The sequence below is a fragment of the Dendrobates tinctorius genome, unplaced genomic scaffold, assembly GCF_039654945.1.
Source record: "Dendrobates tinctorius isolate UK_male_01 unplaced genomic scaffold, ASM3965494v1 ptg000384l, whole genome shotgun sequence".
Classification (NCBI taxonomy): domain Eukaryota; kingdom Metazoa; phylum Chordata; class Amphibia; order Anura; family Dendrobatidae; genus Dendrobates; species Dendrobates tinctorius.
Window position 1 is genome coordinate 2,177,588 of NW_027362050.1, and position 20,515 is coordinate 2,198,102.

Genomic DNA, 20,515 nt, shown 5'->3' on the forward strand with positions numbered 1-20,515 from the left:
TATCTGCGGTTTTTGCAAAATCCGTGCGGATTAATCCGCAGCGGATTCCGCAGCGTGTGCACACAGCCTAAGGCTGAGTTCACACGTGGCGTTTTTTTCGCGTTTCCGCGGCAGTTTTAACCGCGAAAACGCGAAAAATAAGCATCCCATGCATTCCTATGGGATTCCGCAATGCTGTGCTAATGCTGCGGTTTTCACCGCGGCGGAATCGCTTCGCGGTAAAAACCGCAGCATGCTCATTAATTTGCGGAATCACGGCGATCCCGCACCCATAGGAATGCATTGTTCCGCTTACTCCCTGCATATGGCTGTGCACACCATGCGGAAAGTAAGCAGAACATTTGCGGATGGTACCCACGGTCCGGAGGAGAGGAGACTGTCCTCCGGGTACCATATCCCTGTAAAAAATAGAATTTAAAATAAAAAATATTGTTATTCTCACCCTCCGACGTCCCGTGCAGCCTTCCCGCCTCTCTCCACGCTCCCGTTCCCAGTAGTCCTTTGCGAAAATGCCCGCAATGGCGTCCGCTCTCGCGGGATCGCGAAGTCTCGCGGTAATTCGCGCAACGTCATCGCGGGCATTTTCGTAAAGGATTACTGGGAACGGATGCGCGGGACGTCGGAGGGTGAGAATAACACCGTTTTTTATTTTTTTTTTACATTCTATCTTTTACTACTGATGCTGCATAGGCGGCCTCAGTAGTAAAAAGTTGGTCACACACATCAAACACTATGTTTGACGAGTGTGACCAACCTGTCAATCAGTTCTCCAAGCGATGCTACAGATTGCTTGGAAAGCGCTAGTTTTTCCGCGGGAAAATCGCGAGAATTTAAAATGCGATTTTCCCGCGGACTGGAATTCCGGAATTCTCGCGGTAATTTCCGCGAGAGTTCCGGTACGTGTGCACATAGCCTAAAACTGCCCTATACGCACGCACGCTTGATTCTGCTGAGCATGAATGTGCGGCAAACGTCTTCTGCCCCTTCCCCAGCTCCAGCCCCGCACACGTCCTCCCACAGCGCAGCTCTCCTCAGCCAATAACAAGTGAACGTAGACTCACGTGACCTTCCTCACTACATTTGACAGCGCTTATTGGCCCAGAGAAGACGTCTCCCGTGCTGGCCCCGCCCTGTCTTCTCAGCCACTAACCCCGCCCTCTTAGACCCGGATGCAGCATCCTTCCATCATGGCCGGTCTGTGGCTGCTGCTGCTCGTTGGCGCCTGTGTTCTGCTGCCCGGTACCGGCGCCATCTCCTTCTACCTCCCCGCAGACGGCAAGAAATGCCTGAAGGAAGAGATCCATAAAGATGTGCTGGTGACCGGGGAGTACGAGGTGGCGGAGCTGCCGGGAGCCGTCACACACCTGAGAGTGAGTGACGTGTCCGGCTGCAGACCCCGGGGGAGCCCACCCTCCGTGTCCCTGTGGACCCCCCATAGTCACTGAGTATTAGAGGGGTCCTCCACCTTCTTTACCTCCATACTCGTATGTGATGCCCCTGTGCTGCACTCTTTTATTCCAGGCTGCAGAAGGAGTTAACTTGGAATCTGTCAGTGAGCTCTCGCTTTTTTTTTTTTTTTTTTTTAAATCTTTTTCTCATTTCTTCTCAGCCCATTTATCACCACCGATTGTTGCAGGGAAACTGAGGGCCTGTAAAAAGCCAAACAGTGCAAAATTTCTAATGAAACACGATAGCAAATATTATATTTAACCCCAATTTAATGGATTTAAGTAAAAAAAAAAAACCCTTTAACGACGTTGACTCTTCTAGCTCTGTTGTCCTCCTGTCATCCGATCGCCCCTTTTTTCCGTGGCAGATGGGAATGTAAGCGGCGCTGAGTCTCTGTCGCGTCATCACTCCCTCTTCTCCGGGATGAGGGAGGCTGGACGTCTCGTTGGACTGGTTATATTCTGGCGTTAAAGTCTCTTAGAAGGGATGTCCACCGATGACTTACTGATAGGCGGGGGACTTTTATCCCTGTCACATGATGGCTGGGCCTGCTGGACGCCCCTCCGCTGCCCCATTCTATAGGGCCGGGGAACGAAAGGGCGTGTGGGGGCAATGTGCCAATGTGCCCTGGTGGCCAGAGCTTTTGTTTTCAGCATCCACCTCCATCGCCCCCTGCAATGGGGGGGGGGGGTCTCCAGATTCTCTTCTTGCAGAATATCAGAATTTTCTCACTTTCGCTGCCCTTGCGCCTCTTGCAGGTCACAGACTCGGCCGGACACATTCTGTTTTCCAAAGAAGAAGCGAAAAAGGGCAAATTCGCCTTCACCACCGACGACTATGATGTGTATGAAGTCTGCTTCGAGAACAGCGCCTCCACTGGTCAGTGTTAGAATATAGACTTTATCCCCCCCCCATTGATTGTATATAACGGCGGTCTCTTCTTTTCTCCCCCCCCCCCCAGATTCATCGCGATCTCCGGAGCAGCTGATTGTCCTCAATGTTAAACATGGCGTGGAGGCGAAGAACTATGAAGACGTAAGTGTCGGCTGAGTGTCCCGCATTCCTCGCAGTATCTACTCCACCACAGACATGGAAATTCAGGTTTGGCGGTTCTACATCCAAACACCCAGGCATCTTGGCAGCTGAGATACGGGGTGCTGTGGAAATGACTGGAGCGGCCACCCCTGAATCTCCAGACAGGACGGCGCTTCTTGCCGCGTAGAAGCTTCATGGCGGTCTGTGTCTGTCTTTAGTTGGCGAAGGCTGAGAAGCTGAAGCCCCTGGAGGTGGAGCTGAGGCGCCTGGAGGACTTGTCCGACTCCATCGTCAAGGACTTCTCTTACATGAAGAAAAGAGAGGAAGAAATGAGGGACACAAATGGTGAGTAAATGTAGAGCCGAAGAAGAGGCGCTGCAGCAGCCGTGCGGTCTGTTGTCTCTGCATCCTTGATCCCTCGCTATCGCCCCCTCTGCCAGCGATCACGTGATTGTCAGATCCATTATCGCCTGTCCCCAAAATATGGATGGGGATTCCAAATGGGCTGCCGTATAGAACAGTCACCCCCACCTATAGACTTGGGCCCATGGGGTCTAGATGCTCATCATAAGTAGTGATGAGCCCAAGTGCTCATTACCCGAGATGCACCGAATATCGCCGGTGCTCGAGTGACCTGCTATAATATCTGCGGCCGCATGTTTCACAACTGTTAGACAAGCACAAAACATTCGGGAATTTCCAGCTTGTTTCAAAAAGTGCCCTGTTTTCCCGATCTGTGCGGATTCCAGCTGTCAGACCCTCATCAGTAAGTTATATAGGGCAGCCTATGGGTGTCTGACCACTGGGACCCCCAGCGATCGTCAAAATAGGGAGTTTTTATGTCCGATATGGAATGTAGTGAAGGGTCGACCACGGCTTCATCATTCTACAAGGGGCTGCTGGAAAATCTGAGCACAACGCTCTCTAGCCCATAGGGAATGAATAGTGATGGGGATTGAAGTGGCCCATTCTGCTGATCAGTGCGGATACCAGTGGTTGGACCCCCCACAATTAATAAGTTATCACCGGACAACCCCTTTAAGGGTATATGCACACGATGCAGGTTTGTCTGCGGATCCGCAGCGGATTTGGCTCCAGTGGATCCAGTTTTCCATCCGGTGTACAGTACCATGTAAACCTATGGAAAACAAAATCCGCTGTGCACATGCTGCAGAAAATTCCACGCAGAAACGCAGCGGTTTATTTCCCGCAGCATGTCAATTCTTTGTGCGCATTTCGCAGCGTTATTACACCCATTCCATTATAGGAATCCGCAGGTGTAAAAACGCAGGGGAAATCTGCAGGTAAAATGCAGGTCATGTTACCTGTGGATTCTGCAGAATCCACGTGGAAAAATCCGCAGTGGAATCTGCAACGTGTGCACATACCCTAAGGTTATGTGCACAGGTTGCGGATTGCTGTGCGTAATTTTCCACGCGGAATCTGCATATTTTGGGAGAATCCGCAGGTCAAAATCCATGCGTTTTTTATGCGGATTTTACACCTGCGGATTCCTATAATGGAATGGGTGTAAAAACGCTGCGGAATCCGCACAAACAATTGACATGCTGTGGAAAATAAACCGCGGATTTTTCCACAGCATGTGCACAGCGGATTTTGTTTTCCCATAGAATAACATTGTACTGTAAATCACTAGCCAATCTGCAGCGGATCCGCAACGTCTGCACATAGCCTTTAACTGTCCGGAATTTCTTGGTCATACACACAGATGTAACTTTTTCCCTGTGCGTATATAAAGCCTAATTCAGATGTCTGTAATAGGGATACATGAGGCTGTCAGGTTAGGAGACCCCCGCAGCCCCCTACCCCGTGGCTGGTCCATGCTTACACCAATATCTGTATTTTACAGTTTAGGGCTTACTTTCCTGAAAGGGTAAAGGCCCCGTCACACTAAGCGACTTACCAGCGATCCCGACACCGATATGAAGGTGTCAGGATCGCTAGTAAGTCGCTATGTGATCGCTTGTGAGCTGTCACACAGACAGCTTCACCAGCGATCAGCACAGCGATGCCGAGCGCCCGGCATCGCTGGCTATCGCTGTAGAAAATAGTATCAAAATAAAAAATATAGTTATTCTCACCTTCCGACGTCCCGTTCAGCCGTCCTGCCTCTCTCCACGCTCCGGTCCCAGTGATCCTTTGCGAGAATGACCGCGAGATGTCACGGTCTCGCGGGATAAAGTCTCGCGGTCATTCATGCAAAGGATCACTGGGACCGGAGCGTGGAGAGAGGCAGATGGCTTAACGGGACGTCGGAAGGTGAGAATAACTATATGTTTTATTATTTTATTATTTTTTTACACCTGATCGCTGGTCTCCCGCCTGTCACACACAGCGATGCGTGCTGGCCAGCGGGAGACCAGCGACCAAAGAAATGTCCAGAGGTTTCTTCCAGCGATCCCGGCAGGGGGGCCGCTCGCTGATCGCTGTCACACACAGCGATCTCGCTGGTGAGATCGCTGTTATGTCACAGAAGTTGTGACTCAGCAGCGATCTCGCTACCGAGATTGCTTAGTGAGACGGGGCCTTAAGTTCACACACTGCAGACTTTTTCCTTGCATATCTGCAGCAATCATCCTCGTATCCTACGTGTAGATTTTATCACATTTTTGAAAAATTTTCAGCAACGTTCAGATCTGTTGAAACATCGTCTCCTTCATTGGGACTACGTTCTGCAAATCGACTCGGAAAATCCGCATTGTGGGAACCCGGCCTGAGCGAGTAATATCCCAGTCACGTGATAAACGGATATAGTTACAAAGATTATAATAAAAGGGGTATAAACGTTATAAGGGTCCGAGAAGATGGAGCGCGGGGTCATGTTCTGCATGCAGGCAATGCCCGGATGTCCCGTCTCCCGATCTGGATCTATATCAGATTCTTCATGAGTGGAGGGATCAGGAGGGGGACGAGTATGGCCGAGTTATTCACAGCACTGATACATTGATGACTTTTTTTTTTCTTCTCCCCAGAGTCGACCAGTTTGCGCGTCCTCTACTTCAGCGCCTTCTCCATGTTTTGTCTCGTCGCTCTCGCCACGTGGCAGGTCGTCTACCTGAGGAGGTTTTTTAAGTCTAAGAAACTTATTGAATAACTAAAAACACATTAAAACAGTTTCTGCGCGTCAGTGCTTTTCTTTACACACGTTTTTATAAAGTAGGGTGGCGAGGAAACTGCGGGGTGGACGCCTCCATGGAAGACGCAGGGGCTGACTCAAGATCCGGTCGTGATCTTTTATAAAATGCTGGCTTTAAATCCCACCAAGGACAACATCTGCAAGGAGTTTGTAACCTCTCCCCATGTTTCCGTGGGTGTTTTCCGGTTTCCTCCTACACTATAAAGACATACTGGTAGGGAATCTAGATTGTGAGCCCCAATGGGGACAGTGATGTCTGTAAAGCGCTGTGGAATATGATGGCGCCATATCGTTAAGCGTAAATAAATGACATTGTGCATAGCTCGGCTCTAGTTCTAACATGGCCTATGGAGCAGGCTCAGGAGCTGAGCGGGTGCTGGCTGTGCTATATACCAATGGCAGCAGTCGAGCCAGCTGTGATCACTGCTGTTTAATAAACGCGGCACATAAGTAGGGACGTGGTGTGAATCTGTGAACGAGGGTCCGTTCCGATGCCTATTCCTTCCCCTCTAACTCATGGGGCACTGACATTGTAGCCAGGAGCCTACGAAAAATAAAGCCCTTCACTGCAGCCGATAGTGAATTCTGCTGTAATTGTTTCCTTTTTAGCCACTTATTTGACACTGTAAAATAAAAAAGGCAAAACTGCAAAAAAAAAACAAAAACATTTCTTTATCGCCTTATTGGGGGACACAGAACACCATGGGTGTATGCTGGTGCTGCTAGGAGGCTGACACTATGCAAAAACAGAAAATTAGCTCCTCCCCGGCAGTATACACCCACCGACAGGCACCAAGTACCTCAGTTTGTGCTTAGTGTCTGTAGGAGGCGGACCGGGATCTCCCCAGATCCGCAGTTATTAATCCAATTTTTCCTTTCAGGGTTTAGTTTGAACTTTTTAATCTTTTCTTCTTTTATCTTTTAGGTTTTTCCGTTAGGAAACAGGGTATACTTATCACCCTGATTTCCTATATCATGCGGCTGAGCGAGCAGTGTGGTGTCATCCACATCGCAACTCTCAGTACCGCAGGCAGGACTTTTCCCTATCACCTTCCGGTGATAAGGGTTGCGGACAGGTGGCTGGTCCTTGCCGAATCCCCCTCCTCACCCCTCTCTCGGGACAGGGCTGAGAGGAAGACGGCGATCGCAGGTGGTTCAAGCCGTCTTCTGCAGGATGCGGGTACAGAGGACTCCTTCCCCTCCCAGCGGCCTGCCGTTTCCCCGTGGGCCCCTGTGGTCATCCTCTTCAGGGACGTCAGGTAAGTGCCTGTACGTTCCCTCCGGCCCCCGCATAAGCTCCAGTGCATGGGAGAAGTTGGACCTTGGGATTACAGGTCCACTGTTTTTGAATCTCCCGCCCTTTCTGCCTGCCGCGCGCTCACACAATGGAATGCAGACACTATCCCTTCCCCTCTTCTAGTCAGGGAGACGCTGCGGATCCCTTCACTCACCGCAGCAGCGTCGCAAGCAGGGGACCGCTTCATATTGATTCCTGAGCGCGGTATGTCGGGGTAGGCAAGGGGTTGCAGCGCCGGTGCGGGCGCCGTCACTTTCACTTTCCCTCAACCAAGGGAATTTCTCTGCTCCCTCCTCCGTTCCTGAGCGCGCTCTTTCAGCGCGCCTTTTCTAGCCCATCACAGGGCTTCTTTCTCTTTGGACTGCCAGCCTCCCCTCTCGGTCAGGCCCCTCCGTCGCTGATAGCCAATCACGGCGCAGCCGCTAAGCTCCGCCCCCTTCTTCCAGCACAAGGATTTCCTGGTTTTTCACTCCTTCCTGCGCTGCTTGGGGGACACTTCGGCGTTTCTTCTGCTGCTCGCACAGAATCTCGGTAGGCTCGGCTCTGGCACAGGGATTAGCTCTCCTCGGCAGTTATTCCCTAATTTCTGCGGCCATTCAGTGCAGTTCACTTATGCCCAACCCTTCAGGGGATCTCTGCTTCAGGCCCACCGCTACCTATTACGCCTGTGCGCGCTGTAAAAAGAAGTGGGCATCGGGTCAGTCGTCCCCATTCTGCCCCCCCTGCAGTCCTTCCAATATGTCAGCATCTCAGGAACGCACAGAATCCCGGGCGGAGGGCGCTCTTCCCTCCTCTCTCCCTCCGGATTGGGCCGTTACAATGTCACAGTCTGTTTCTGACTTGACAAAAGTATCACAGTCGCTGGTCCAGGTCTTAGAACGATTACCTCAGCTATCCTCAGCCACCTCTTCCCCGACCACCTCTCGGGGTGAGTCGTCCGCACCTGACCGCGACCTTCAGAGAGACAGACAGGGAAGGACTTCTCGGAAGCGGGCTCTGTCCACTTCGTCCTCGAGCTCGCAGGGCCCTTCCGCTCCCAGGCCTCCTTCTCCCTCCTCGGAGGACAGCCTTCAGTCAGGCGATGATTCTCATTCGGAAGCTAGCTCAGAGGGGAACAGCGTTTCTAAAACGCGGGACATGGTCGATAGTCTTCTTGCAGCTATCTTCCAAACACTAAAGCTTAAACAGGATGAGGCTCCAGCTCAGGAAAGCTCGGTTCTCCTTAGACGAACCAGACCTCCGTCTCGAACATTTCCCAATCACAACGATTTCGATACTACCTTATCCAAACACTGGGAGCGCCCTGAGCAACGTTTCTCAGGCCGCAAGTACTTGGACGTTCTGTACCCCTTTGACGCAGAACTGCTCTCTAAGTGGTCCAAGGCTCCAGAGGTAGATCCTCCAGTATCCCGGATAGCCTCTAAAACGGTGCTCTCCCTGCCCGACGGGGCATCGCTCAAAGATCCTACTGACAGGCAGATTGAATCTCTGGCTAAATCTATCTTTGAGGCATCAGGCGCCTCTCTCTGCCCTATTTTCGCATCCGCCTGGGTGGCGAAGGTCATTTCCGCTTGGGCAAAAATTCTTCGCAGAGGCATCTTAGCGTCAGCTCCTCAAGACGAGTTGGCAGATCTTGCAGATCAGATTAACCAGGCGGGGAAATACCTTTTGGCCGCCTCCTTGGACGCGGCCGGCTGCGTAGCAAGGGCTAACAGCAACATAGTAGCTGTACGCCGAGTCCTTTGGCTAAAGTCATGGAATGCGGACACTACTTCGAAAAAGTCGCTTACCAATCTGCCGTTCCATGGCTCTAGGCTCTTTGGAGCAAAGCTGGATCAGATAATTTCCGATGCCACTGGAGGTAAAAGTACTTCGCTTCCCCAGTCTCGACCAAAACGTCCCTTCAACAGAAGGGGGTTTCGACCATTCAGGCCCTTTCGTCCCTTCCCTGCCACGGAGAGAGTCACTCAACAGGATCGGCCGCCTGCCACCAGGGAGCGGGATCAGAGGAAACCTTCCTACAAGCCCGCTCCTCGCTGGAGATCTAGAGGACAATATTCCAGATCTGCAGGAGCCAATTCCGGCAGATTTTCATCTAAGTGACGGGTCACCCCCACCTGGAATTTCTTCCAGGGTGGGCGGCAGACTTTCCTTTTTCGCGGATGCTTGGCTGTCCGTTGTAGACGACGCTTGGGTCAGAGAACTCGTCGCATCCGGTTACAAAATCGAATTTGCTTCACTCCCGAACAGACGGTTTTTCCGGTCTCTGCCTCCGCGACAGCGGGCCCAGGTTCCGGGTTTTCTGCAGGCCATTTCCTCCCTCCTTTCTGCCGGAGTCATTGTTCCCGTTCCCTCAGACGAACGGTTTTCCGGGTTCTACTCCAATCTCTTTGTAGTCCCGAAAAAAGACGGCTCTCTTCGTCCTATTCTGGACCTCAAATTGCTCAATCGCCACGTGAAGATTCTTCATTTCAGGATGGAGTCTCTTCGGTCGGTGATTGCTTCCATGGAGCCCGGGGAATTTCTCTGCTCGGTGGACATTCGGGATGCCTATCTGCACATTCCAATATGTGTGCAACATCAGAAGTATCTTCGATTTGCGTTTCAGGGAGACCACTTTCAGTTCACAGCTCTCCCTTTCGGCCTAGCTTCAGCGCCCCGGGTTTTCACGAAGGTGATGGCGACCGTCATGGCCATCCTTCGCTCCAGAGGGATCCTCATCATCCCTTATCTAGACGATCTTTTGATCAAGGGTTCGTCTCGCCGGGACTGTCTCCGGAGCCTTCAGATAACCCTGGACACTCTCAGCCGCCTAGGTTGGCTGGTCAACAAGGAGAAGTCCATTCTGATCCCCACCCAGCGTCTGACCTTTCTGGGTATGGAATTCGACACGGAGCTAGCCCGTGTTTTTCTTCCAAAGGACAAATTTACAACTCTGGCCAAGGGCATCAGAACTCTCAAGAGGCCTGCTCCCATTCCCATTCGGTTCTGCATGAAGGTCCTGGGGAAGATGGTGGCCTCCATGGAAGCAGTGCCCTTTGCGCAGTTTCACCTTCGCCCCCTTCAGCTATTTCTGCTTTCAGCCTGGGACAAGACCACGAGGTCCTTGGACCGTCCTATTCGGCTTCCTCTCAGAGTGAGGCAGTCTCTCACTTGGTGGCTACGGCCAGCGTCAGTTCTCCAAGGGAGGTCTTTCCTTCCGCCTCAGTGGCGAATCATCACCACCGATGCGAGCCTCCTAGGATGGGGAGCCGTGTTCCATCAGAAAGCGGCCCAAGGCCGCTGGCAGCCACAGGAGTCTCTCCTTCCAATCAATCTTTTGGAGATCAGGGCAATTTTCCTGGCCCTTCACTGGCAGCCCCTCCTCTCCGGCAAGCCGGTCCGTATTCAGTCGGACAACGCCACGGCCGTGGCGTACATAAACCATCAGGGGGGCACGCGCAGCAAACAAGTAATGTCAGAAGTGGCCAAGATACTACGCTGGGCAGAACGTTACGTTCCGACAATCTCCGCCGTCCATATTCCAGGGGTGGAAAATTGGGCAGCCGACTTTGAGTCGCCAGGGCCTAGCGTCCGGCGAATGGTCCCTGCACCCCGCGGTTTTCTTTCAGATATGCGACCGTTGGGGCACCCCGGATGTCGATCTCATGGCATCTCGGATGAACCACAAGGTGCCGCAGTTCGTAGCCAGGTCCAGGGACCCTCTAGCCGTCGCATGCGACGCACTGGTGACTCCGTGGTCCCAGTTTCAACTTCTGTATCTGTTCCCGCCTCTGGCATTGATCCCTCGGGTGGTCAAAAAGATAAAATCGGAAGGCGTACCAGTGATTCTAGTCGCTCCAGATTGGCCAAGACGGCCTTGGTACGCGGAACTGGTCAACATACTCGCGGACGTTCCCTGGAGGCTTCCGGACAGTCCAGACCTTCTCTCGCAAGGCCCCCTTTACCACGAGAATTCTCAGTCTCTGGACAGACCTGATTCCTTCAGAATTGCGGTCTCAACGGCCATGCCGTCAAATTCAGTTAGGTTATTCAAACTATGATCAGAGCCAGGAAACCAGCCTCTTCCCGCATTTACTATAGGTACTGGAAGGCTTTTTTACGTTGGTGCGATGATAAGAGTCTTCCCGATGTCTTTTTCTATCCCGTCTATCCTGGGTTTTCTTCAGGCTGGGTTAGACGCGGGTCTGTCCCTCAGTACGCTCAAGGGCCAGGTTTCCGCTCTCTCTATCCTCTTCCAAAGAGAGCTAGCTTCTCTACCACAGGTCAAGACCTTTCTACAAGGGGTTTCCCACGTGGCTCCTCATCGTTCGCCAATAGACCCGTGGGATCTCAACCTCGTCCTTAGCGCGCTCCAGAAGGCGCCGTTCGAGCCTCTCCAGGACATTCCTTTGTCCCTTCTCTCTTGGAAGGTCACCTTTTTGATCGCCATTTCATCCATCAGAAGAGTTTCTGAATTGGCGGCCTTGTCATGTCGTTCTCCTTACCTCATTCTTCATCAGGACAAGGCCGTCCTCAGGCCCGTTCCTTCCTTTCTTCCAAAGGTGGTTTCCGCTTTCCATATCAATGAGGATATCGTCCTTCCTTCTTTTTGTCCGGCTCCATCTCATCCTCTTGAGAAGTCTCTCCACAAACTGGACGTAGTTAGAGCCCTGCGTGTCTATCTTGCCAGGACCTCTTCCTTTCGTCTGTCCGATTTCTTGCTGATCATCTCTGAAGGTCGCCAGAAGGGCCTTCCGGCTTCCAAATCCACGATCGCTCGCTGGATTCGTTCTACCATTCTGGAAGCGTATCGTCTTCAGGAAAAGCGGCCCCCTCCGGGAGTAAGAGCTCACTCCACCCGGGCTGTGGCGGCTTCGTGGGCTGCTCGTCACCAGGCCTCGGCCATGCAAATTTGCAAAGCTGCAACCTGGTCATCTTTGCACACCTTCACGAGGTTCTACAGGGTTCATACCCAGGCTTCGTCTGATGCTGTGGTTGGTAGGAAGGTTCTGCAGGCGGCGGTGGTGCACCGGCTGACCTGATCCTTTCGGTTACCTTTGTTCCTTTTTGCTATTCCCACCCTTGGGACTGCTTTGGGACGTCCCATGGTGTTCTGTGTCCCCCAATAAGGCGATAAAGATAGATGGATTTTTGGTTCTTACCGTAAAATCTCTTTCTTGGAGCCTTCATTGGGGGACACAGCACCCTCCCTGTTTAAGTTGTACCGTGTTGGGTCTTAGAGTCCCTTGTTGGGTTGGTACATATGTTTCGAGTTTTTCTCGTTGCTTCTCCACCAACTGAGGTGCTTGGTGCCTGTCGGTGGGTGTATACTGCCGGGGAGGAGCTAATTTTCTGTTTTTGCATAGTGTCAGCCTCCTAGCAGCAGCAGCAGCATACACCCATGGTGTTCTGTGTCCCCCAATGAAGGCTCCAAGAAAGAGATTTTACGGTAAGAACCAAAAATCCATCTTTTTCCAATATATTTTGTGGTTCAAAATTACAACTTGTTTTGCACAATGTAAATCCTCGGCTGGCTATGGATGGTGATACAAGAAAGTTTTGGACTCTTAGAAGGGGGGAAAGTGAAAGCACAAAAAATAAATTGGTTGGTACAGAAAAGGGTTAAAGGGCTGTGGTCCGGCTCTTTGACCCTTTATCTTTGGCAACCCATTTTCATTTTTTTGTACTTTGAGCCCAAACCTCTGTCCACCTCCTTAGAGCCTGCCCCCCGTCCATTGTAGCAAATCCGTAATGGCTTTTTCTTATACTTTTCAGCAGCTGGTGACATGAATCAATGTCCCTATTCGGGTTTTCTTTTTCTCAGTGACATTTCCACCCCCATTTTCAAGGATTAACAATGGAAGGAGTATTTTTTTTTTTTGGTTGCTTTATTTCATGCCAAACCTTGTTTTTACCTGTTATTTTGTGAAACTGGATAACATTTACTCAATATGAATAGATCAAAAAATTACTGGTATCTCTTGAATTAAAGGGGTTGTCCAAGTGTATAGAGCTGGACTAGTAGCACAGCGCTGTGTACTGTTTAGTGGCCACGCCCAGGTACTGCACTTCAGATCATCGACGCAAATAGGCCCTGAGCTGTAGTACACAGCTGCAGCTACTAACACTGTATACAGCGCTGCGCTGTTTCAGCTCCGTACACGGTTTACAACCAGCCAGAGCTGATCAGTGGGAGACGTCAGAAAACCATGGATCGTATATTGATTACCTATCCTAAGAATAGGTAATCAGAATAGTGGACAACCCCATTAATACAATAGAAGACGTATGGATTGGTGTAAGCAAGCTTCCCTGTCACATACTCCAGCAGATTATCTGGCCGGTTAGCTCAGTTGGTTAGAGCGTGGTGCTAATAACGCCAAGGTTGCGGGTTCGATCCCCGTACGGGCCATGATGTTACCTTTGAGATCATTTCCTTTTATAAATGTTTTTTTATACAAAAACCTTGTGGTACTCCACACATACATTATTTTATATGTGCATTAAAGGAGCACAATAGTAATAATTTACAGCAATACTTCAAGAACAATCATTTAATTATTTTGTTTCCCATAACTCGAAAGTACTCAAACTTTTTAATATATTATCAGAGAATCTGGTTCTTTTTCCTCTTAATCCGATATTTCATTCTCAATTCATGGTTAAAACTTGTCTTCCCTGAACTACTGATATTGATGACAATTGGTGCTCATAATGTTTTATGGAGAAGTTATTTTTTTGGATGTCTGTGGGTTTGCCTCTAGCGTCACTTTCCCCCAGTCGTAGATATTTAAAAGCACCAACTGACCTCTAAATAATAGGAAAAATACCCTGACCTGAATACAGATTTCACCCATGAATTGAGAGTGAAAGAACAATGAAGGAGGAGACAGAATTAGATTTCTCTGCCAAGACAAACTTGAAAGGTTGCTTATTTTTATGCGTACTATTGATTTATGAAAGAATCATTAAAACGGAAGTTACTCGGTTGTGTGTGGCATATGGGCGGCTGAACGATCGGCAGACGGCGATCCAATGGGTATGGCAGCTTTAGACATTATTCAAAAGGTGCACAGATCCGTGCATTAGTTACTGCAAAAGTCCTTGGCAGAAAGGAGCAGCCGGTCAGGAGATGAAGAGGGGAATGATAAATGCAGGGAAAAGAGAGACTTCCTGTTTCTACATAGAACAGAGGAAAGAGAAGGAACTGGGTAGAAAGGCAAAATGAGCAATTGTAAGTACACAGAGCTGTATAATACGAGGACTGCAATATATTTAGGTGGAGAAAAATGGTAGAACCAGTGTCTGGACTATGTTAACTGTGGTACGGACAGCATGTATCATCTCTCAGGTTTACTTTAAATGCAATCTGTGTGTACAAAATTACGGTTCAAACTAAGCCCAAGTGCTCCATGCACCTTTGCTATGGCCGAGCAGTTCACTGCACCTTCCCCCCTACTTGTTTTCCCATCTATCTCCGCTCTCCTCTTCCTCGATTGACTTCTGACTTTAAAGGAGCCAGAGGAAAGCAGAGTTCAGTGGAAAACCAGTAGGTGGGAAGGGTGCACTAAGCTGCTCGGCCGCGGCAAAGGTGCACCAAGTGCTTGGCTTTAACAGTTACTTTGTGTAGACAAACTTGATTTAAAGGGAATCTGTCACCCCTTTTTTGAGATACAATTGAATGATATGTCACATAAGGATTCTCTTAGTACTTTTGCTTCCCCCTGACCCCGCACCTTTCATGCATAAATACCTTTTTTATATCGGTTCAGATGTATGTAAACTGCCGATGGGCGGGGCTTATTCACCTGCTCCCCCCTCCGTCTTGCGCTACTCAAGAAGAAATGCATAGAGCAAGACGGGGGGGGAGAAGGTGAATAAGCCCCGCCCAGCGGACCGGACAGCGGCAGTTTACATACATCTGAACCGATATAAAAAAGGTATTTATGTATGAAAGGTGCGGGGTCAGGGGGAAGCAAAAGTACTAAGAGAATCCTTATGTGACACACAATTGAATATCATTATATGATATCTCAAAAAAGGGGTGACCGGGCACACCTCCCTCTTATTATAAGAACCTCTTGAACAAGGATTGATAACACTTTGGATGGATTTAGAAGGATTATCCACTGCCTCTCACCACTGGGCATATCTGACTGTGAATTTCTCAGAAGTGGGACCAGCACACATTAGATGTATTTAGATCCTGTGGACTAAATCACGAAGAGATTTACTAAGAATGGAAGGAAAAAGGAGTAATCAGTCACTGCTCAGTTTCATGAGGTCACTGCTACTATTAGGGTAGGATCAAATTGTTTTCATAAAATGACAGTGGTCCAAAAAATTCTTTAACGCTATATGGTGATAAAACAGAGACACAAGAGTGTCTTTAAAGGGACTCTGTCAGCACAGAATGACTGTTCAAACCAAGCACAGGCGCTCGGTGCACCATGGCGACGCCGCACAGTTCAGTGCCCCTTCCCACCATCTCCGTCCTTCTATGACTATAAGGCCAGAGCTGTTAATCAAAAGAAGAGGGGGGGGATAAATACAGATGGAAAACAAACAGGTGGGAAGGCACACGTCAATATTTAGTAGCTAAGGGTGCACGGAGAGCCTGTGCTTGGTTTGTACAGTCATTCTGTACTCTTTTTAAAGACGTAGTCACAACCTTGCCGCTGGCTTAGACTGAAGGGGTTTTCAGTTGTGTTCCAGGCACAGTTTGTTAAAAAAAACAAAAAACTGCTTTACTAACCTTCTACCACTCACTGTCTGTATTGTTGACAGCACTGCAGCTAACTAGTGAGCTCAGCGGCCCTGCCTGTGTAGATGGATCAATCTGCTAAACTCATTGATTGGCTGCAGTGCTGGCGACGTGACTCGGCACTGAAGACAACAGACAAGAGCCGAAGAACTCACTAATTGGCTGCAGAGCTGATAATGTGACTGCGCTACTGAAAACAGTAGCTGTACTCACTGATGGGCTGCAGCGCTGTCGACATGAATTGGGGCTGTAGACAATACACTGCATGAGAACCTAAACTACCTGATTGGCTGCAGCACTGTCAACAGGCAGCACCAGCCACTGAACTCACTGATTGGTTGAAGTGCTGTTGACGTGACTTAGCCCTGCGGACAACAAATGACGACACGAGATGCTGAGTTCAGTGACTGCAGCGCTGTTGATGTGGCGTCCGTGCTGCTGACACCAACAGACAGTGGGACTAGCAGAAGAGACTCGCTCTGGACTAAGAAATGCCATAATAAACGATGCAAATGGAGGACTTTTTATGGGATGTAAAACAAATGAAAATAAATCCAATATTAAATAATAATAATAAAAAAAAAAAAAAAATCATAGAACAAAAAACCTGGAAAAAAAATCTCTGACTTACAATCCTTTAACATGGGAACTCTTTTCCGCTTGCTTGAAACAAAAAACAGCAAGTTGATCAGCACTCGATTTCCTTGTAATCATTGGCACCGAAAGTGATTTATTGTGATCTATTGCTCATGTTAAGTTTCATTACTGTCGACAGGAAATCCCTTTTCACTTGAGGGACGCATGCTGTCGACAGACAATGATTCTGATGGTGAGCAGCGGATACGCAGACACATCAATGATCTCGCGTCTGCATAATCATCAGATTTTGAATCCACGCAAAAAATTGTCAAAAAGTGCAATAAATGACTAATAAATGTGTAAAATTATAGTAAAATCCTGCAAGAAAGTAATTAGTGGATCCCAAGATCTCGTATGGCCAAAAAGAAAAACCTATATGGCAGACGGTTTTACAGTAATGCCAGTCGCCAGGACAGCTTACAATCGACAAGGACAACATGCTGACATAGGTATCGACACTTTTTTCTTCTGCCAATATGTCTTGATTGGGTCACAACGATTTTATGAATGATCTCGGAGGTGATACAGTGGCATCTCTTTATACAGGTCATACAGACAACATTAGTAATACATGACTGTGTGCAAGCGTTTTTTTTTAAGGATAGAAATGAAATAAAATAATAAATAAGTATAACAAGCACTTTGTGATAATAAAAAACATAACATAAAAAAAGTAAACAAAAAAAAAAATTGAGCCAACGAAACCAGTGCAGCTGGTGGTCGTCTTCTCAAGGCTGTGCTATGGACCGGGCCTATTTTTTATGTCCTGCATAAAAATGGCTAATACACCGCAAAGCACGATGAAGCAAATACAAAGAAGGGGAGCATGCACCTCGCTCGGTCAGAATGTGATGGATTTGGACATCTGCCGCACAGTTTGGTCGGATGAGTAGAAATTGTTATCGGAAAGGGCTTTGAGGATAAGGGGTTTTTCGGATTGCTTTAGCTTGGATGTTTGGGGTGAAGTTGGGAGATTTGTGCTTGGACTTATGAGGCCGTTTATATATTGGTGTGGTGGTATAGGACTTTGTTCTTCCAGTGTCTGGATACCAAATGTAAGCACATGTTTGAGGCTATGGGACAAGGGATGTGCTACACGTTTCCCTTCCTGGAAGCCTTGCTTACTAGCATGAGACACCTGGATGGCCGTAACGGTCGTAACAACTTGGTAGGCGCTAAAGGTATGAGTTAATGATGGAGATGACTTGGTAAGAGAACTCCTATTTTCTTGCTGGTCAGGTTGGGTAGCAAGTAATGTAGGAACACTGCCCGAGGGTCCATGTTGGCAAAACACAGAAGGGGAGAATTGCGGGAACTTGGTCAAATCAGTTGGCTCCTCTGTTGACAAGTCAAGAGCATTACATATGCTTGACTGCCACTTGTCCGTTTCCAGTTCACCCAAGGACGAGTCTGTAGGGCATGGTGGCCATTCTTGATCGAAATCTGACATATTATCATACTGGGAAGAACATCTTCTAATGTCCAATTCTGGCGGCAGAAGAGAGGTCAGTTGTCCAGTCTGAACAGTGCTCTCATCTTCGGGAGTAGAAAGGTCACATTCGCTTCCTTGCGTGACGGGCAAAGTATCACAAGAATGAGGGTCATCACTTTGTGACGGTGTTAACACCACAGAACATGGTTGGAAAAGACTTGTTTCGGAGTCCGAAAGCAGAGAAACGTCTCCTTTTCCTTCATACAGCAAATGCTGCTGCCGTTGGCCCTCGCTCGTTACATTCCTAATTGTTGCCTTTTCCTTACAATCATTATTACAATCCACAACGTGGGAATTGGCATCTGGCACATTAAAGCTTTCAGGTTTCATAGTAGACGACAGGGAATCTTGTGCTGCCTTGTCACCTATAATACTTGGTTCAGAAAATACTTTATTGCACTCCTTATTCTCGAGCACACAGTCCGGTTGACTTTCATGACCCGTGCTGTCCTCCTGTTTAGCATCATTTTCTGCTATTTTTGCTAGATCCGACTTGAGTTTTTGCTGCGCCACCATCTTGTGGCAATCTGATATTACTGGTTGTGATTCGACAGGTTTCGTGGCCTCCATCACGAGTCTAGATCCACCATTGTGTTGTGGAGCGGAGATGATAGACTTGCTTTTATCCCCAGTGTTTGAGTTGTTCTCATTGACATCTGCAGAAGGCTTCGAGCTTTGTGACGTACCGCCGTCGTCCGTTCTGTCCACCAGATCACACTCTACCGTCGCTTTAACAGGAAGCAGATGAACAGGGATATCCTGACCCAAGGTCTTCTTGGGGAATTCTTCAGCCTTTCCTAAGATTAGATGAAAATTTTAAAAAGGTTACAATTATTACACTGTGACGTTTCAGGAGCAGACAACGTCTAAGAGTGGACCCTCTGGGTCGCGGATCTGGAGCCCCTGGGCCGAGCACACCAGGTGATGACCGACCCCTATACAGGGATCGTTAGGGGCAGGACCGCAGAGGTCAGAACCGCGACAGCCGGTACCAAGAGGGGTGGCTCACAGGAGGCACGGATGGGTATATGGGAACTGGGTACCAGGAACACAAGGAGTGTACACGGAAGTGCGCAAGCTACAGATAGTGCGAGACAGGTAGCCGTGAGCACGTATGGAGTATAGCGAGTAATACGTCCGGAGGTAAACAAAGCAGGACGCGTGCCAGGAGCACGACAGAGTACTGAATGGAGCAGCAGTCGTGCCAGGAGGTGTTACAGAGCACAGGGACAGAGAGTACCAGGAGGTACGACAGAGCAAGGGACAGAGACAGGATACTAGAGTGTGCCAAGAGGCACTACTGAGCATGAAGCAATGTAAACGTTCAGAGCAAGTGCTAGGAGCACAATAGAATGCCAGACAGAGCATAGGACCTGAGAACAGCGCACGGCCCGGCTGGGACTAAGCAGACCCAGCCAGGAAGCACAACAACAATAATCTGGCACCTCCCATAGGGGAGGATGGCCTGATATATAGCACATGACCAAGACAGGTTCCGGGTCAGATCCTAGCCAGAAAGCACATGACCACTACAGCTTCCGGATCAGGTCCTCCATTGCCATAGAGGAGACTGACCCGGAGACAGCACCGACAGGAGCGCACAAGCGCAAACGTGACATGGAGGAGGAGCCCCTAGGACGAGAGCTGCGTGTGTGCACCCGACGGAGGCCCCGGAGGGACCGCCGTAGCGGAGGGAGTGACGTCGGGACCGAAGCCCCGCCTCCTGGTGAGCGCGGCAAGACATACACTTTTTTTCCTGTATGTTGGAAAGGGAATAATACAAATTGAGTGTAAAGGCCTCCACAAAATATTGTTGACAGAAAAATTCTTCTTAGTAAACTTTCAAGTACTAAAGGTGTTAAAAAACAAAAAAACAAAAACCCTACCGGTAACTAGCAGCGGCAACTACAGGGCTTTGTTCCACATTGCTGATATCTCACAACTGTCAGAGCAAGTTTTGCCTGATAATTCTGGGATGTCGGGTGTTGGACTGATCTCATTATAAAGGACAGGGCATTAATTGTTTTAGCACTGGACAACTACTTTAAAACTGTGTAGCAGGAGCTGTGTAGTCATCATCAGTAAATGTTCTCGGAAGACCTGTTGAACGTCAGTGGTACACGCTATACAGTTTCATCAAACAGGAAGTTCTGTTAACATATAATTGCTCACTGCTGATTTTATTGTAAGTTTCTAGTGGGCAGCTATTAAATTAGAGAGGAGGAAAGAGAAGGAAAGAAGAAAGAGAGGGAGAGAGAACAGAGAGGGATAAAGAGAGATGGGTAGAGAGGAGACAGGTATAGACAAAGAGGAGAGAGGGATAGAGCGGGAGAGGGATAGAGTGGGAGAGGGATAGAGTGGGAGAGGGATAGAGTGGGAGAGGGAGGGGAAGAGAGAGGTCATAATCATTCTATTACAGTCAGCAGCATGAAAAAGTGCAGCAGACAATGGGAAAAAAAAAACCCACAAAAAAGGTGATATTATTAGACGACTGTACCTGGTGGCGGCAGCTCTAGTTTCATCTTCCTCAATTCGGCCATAGATGTCTGCAGCTGCTCTACCACAATATCATCATCATAGCTCAGAGACCGTGCAATCTTTTCTTGCAGAAACTCCCGTAGATCCTCCATGGACATCTTCAGCAGACGCTCTGCCCACGAAAACAAGATATGACAATAATTGGCACAGTACAGCAAATGC

At 49.0% G+C, this 20,515-nt stretch overlaps 2 protein-coding genes and 1 non-coding gene across 3 annotated transcripts in view; 2 read left to right on the forward strand and 1 right to left on the reverse strand.

Annotated features, from left to right (window-relative positions):
* Window positions 1-1,112: 1,112 nt before the first annotated feature.
* Window positions 1,113-5,621, forward strand: LOC141075999 (transmembrane emp24 domain-containing protein 10-like). Its single transcript, XM_073563225.1, has 5 exons — window positions 1,113-1,370; window positions 2,208-2,328; window positions 2,411-2,484; window positions 2,703-2,829; window positions 5,478-5,621. The coding sequence occupies exons 1-5, from the start codon at window positions 1,170-1,172 to the stop codon at window positions 5,597-5,599; spliced, it is 645 nt and encodes a 214-aa protein (XP_073419326.1). The 5' UTR covers window positions 1,113-1,169; the 3' UTR covers window positions 5,600-5,621.
* Window positions 5,622-13,258: 7,637 nt separating this feature from the next.
* TRNAI-AAU (transfer RNA isoleucine (anticodon AAU)) lies at window positions 13,259-13,332 on the forward strand. Its single transcript has one exon. It is a non-coding gene; the product is annotated as a tRNA-Ile (tRNA).
* Window positions 13,333-16,846: 3,514 nt separating this feature from the next.
* Window positions 16,847-20,515, reverse strand: part of LOC141075998 (uncharacterized) — a 63,768-nt gene continuing 60,099 nt past the window's right edge. The window contains exons 14-15 of the mRNA XM_073563224.1: window positions 20,313-20,465; window positions 16,847-18,612 (exon numbers count right to left, since the gene is read on the reverse strand). Coding sequence (XP_073419325.1) covers window positions 17,165-18,612; window positions 20,313-20,465 — 1,601 coding nt within the window. The 3' untranslated portion in view covers window positions 16,847-17,164. The remainder of the gene's footprint in view (window positions 18,613-20,312; window positions 20,466-20,515) is intronic.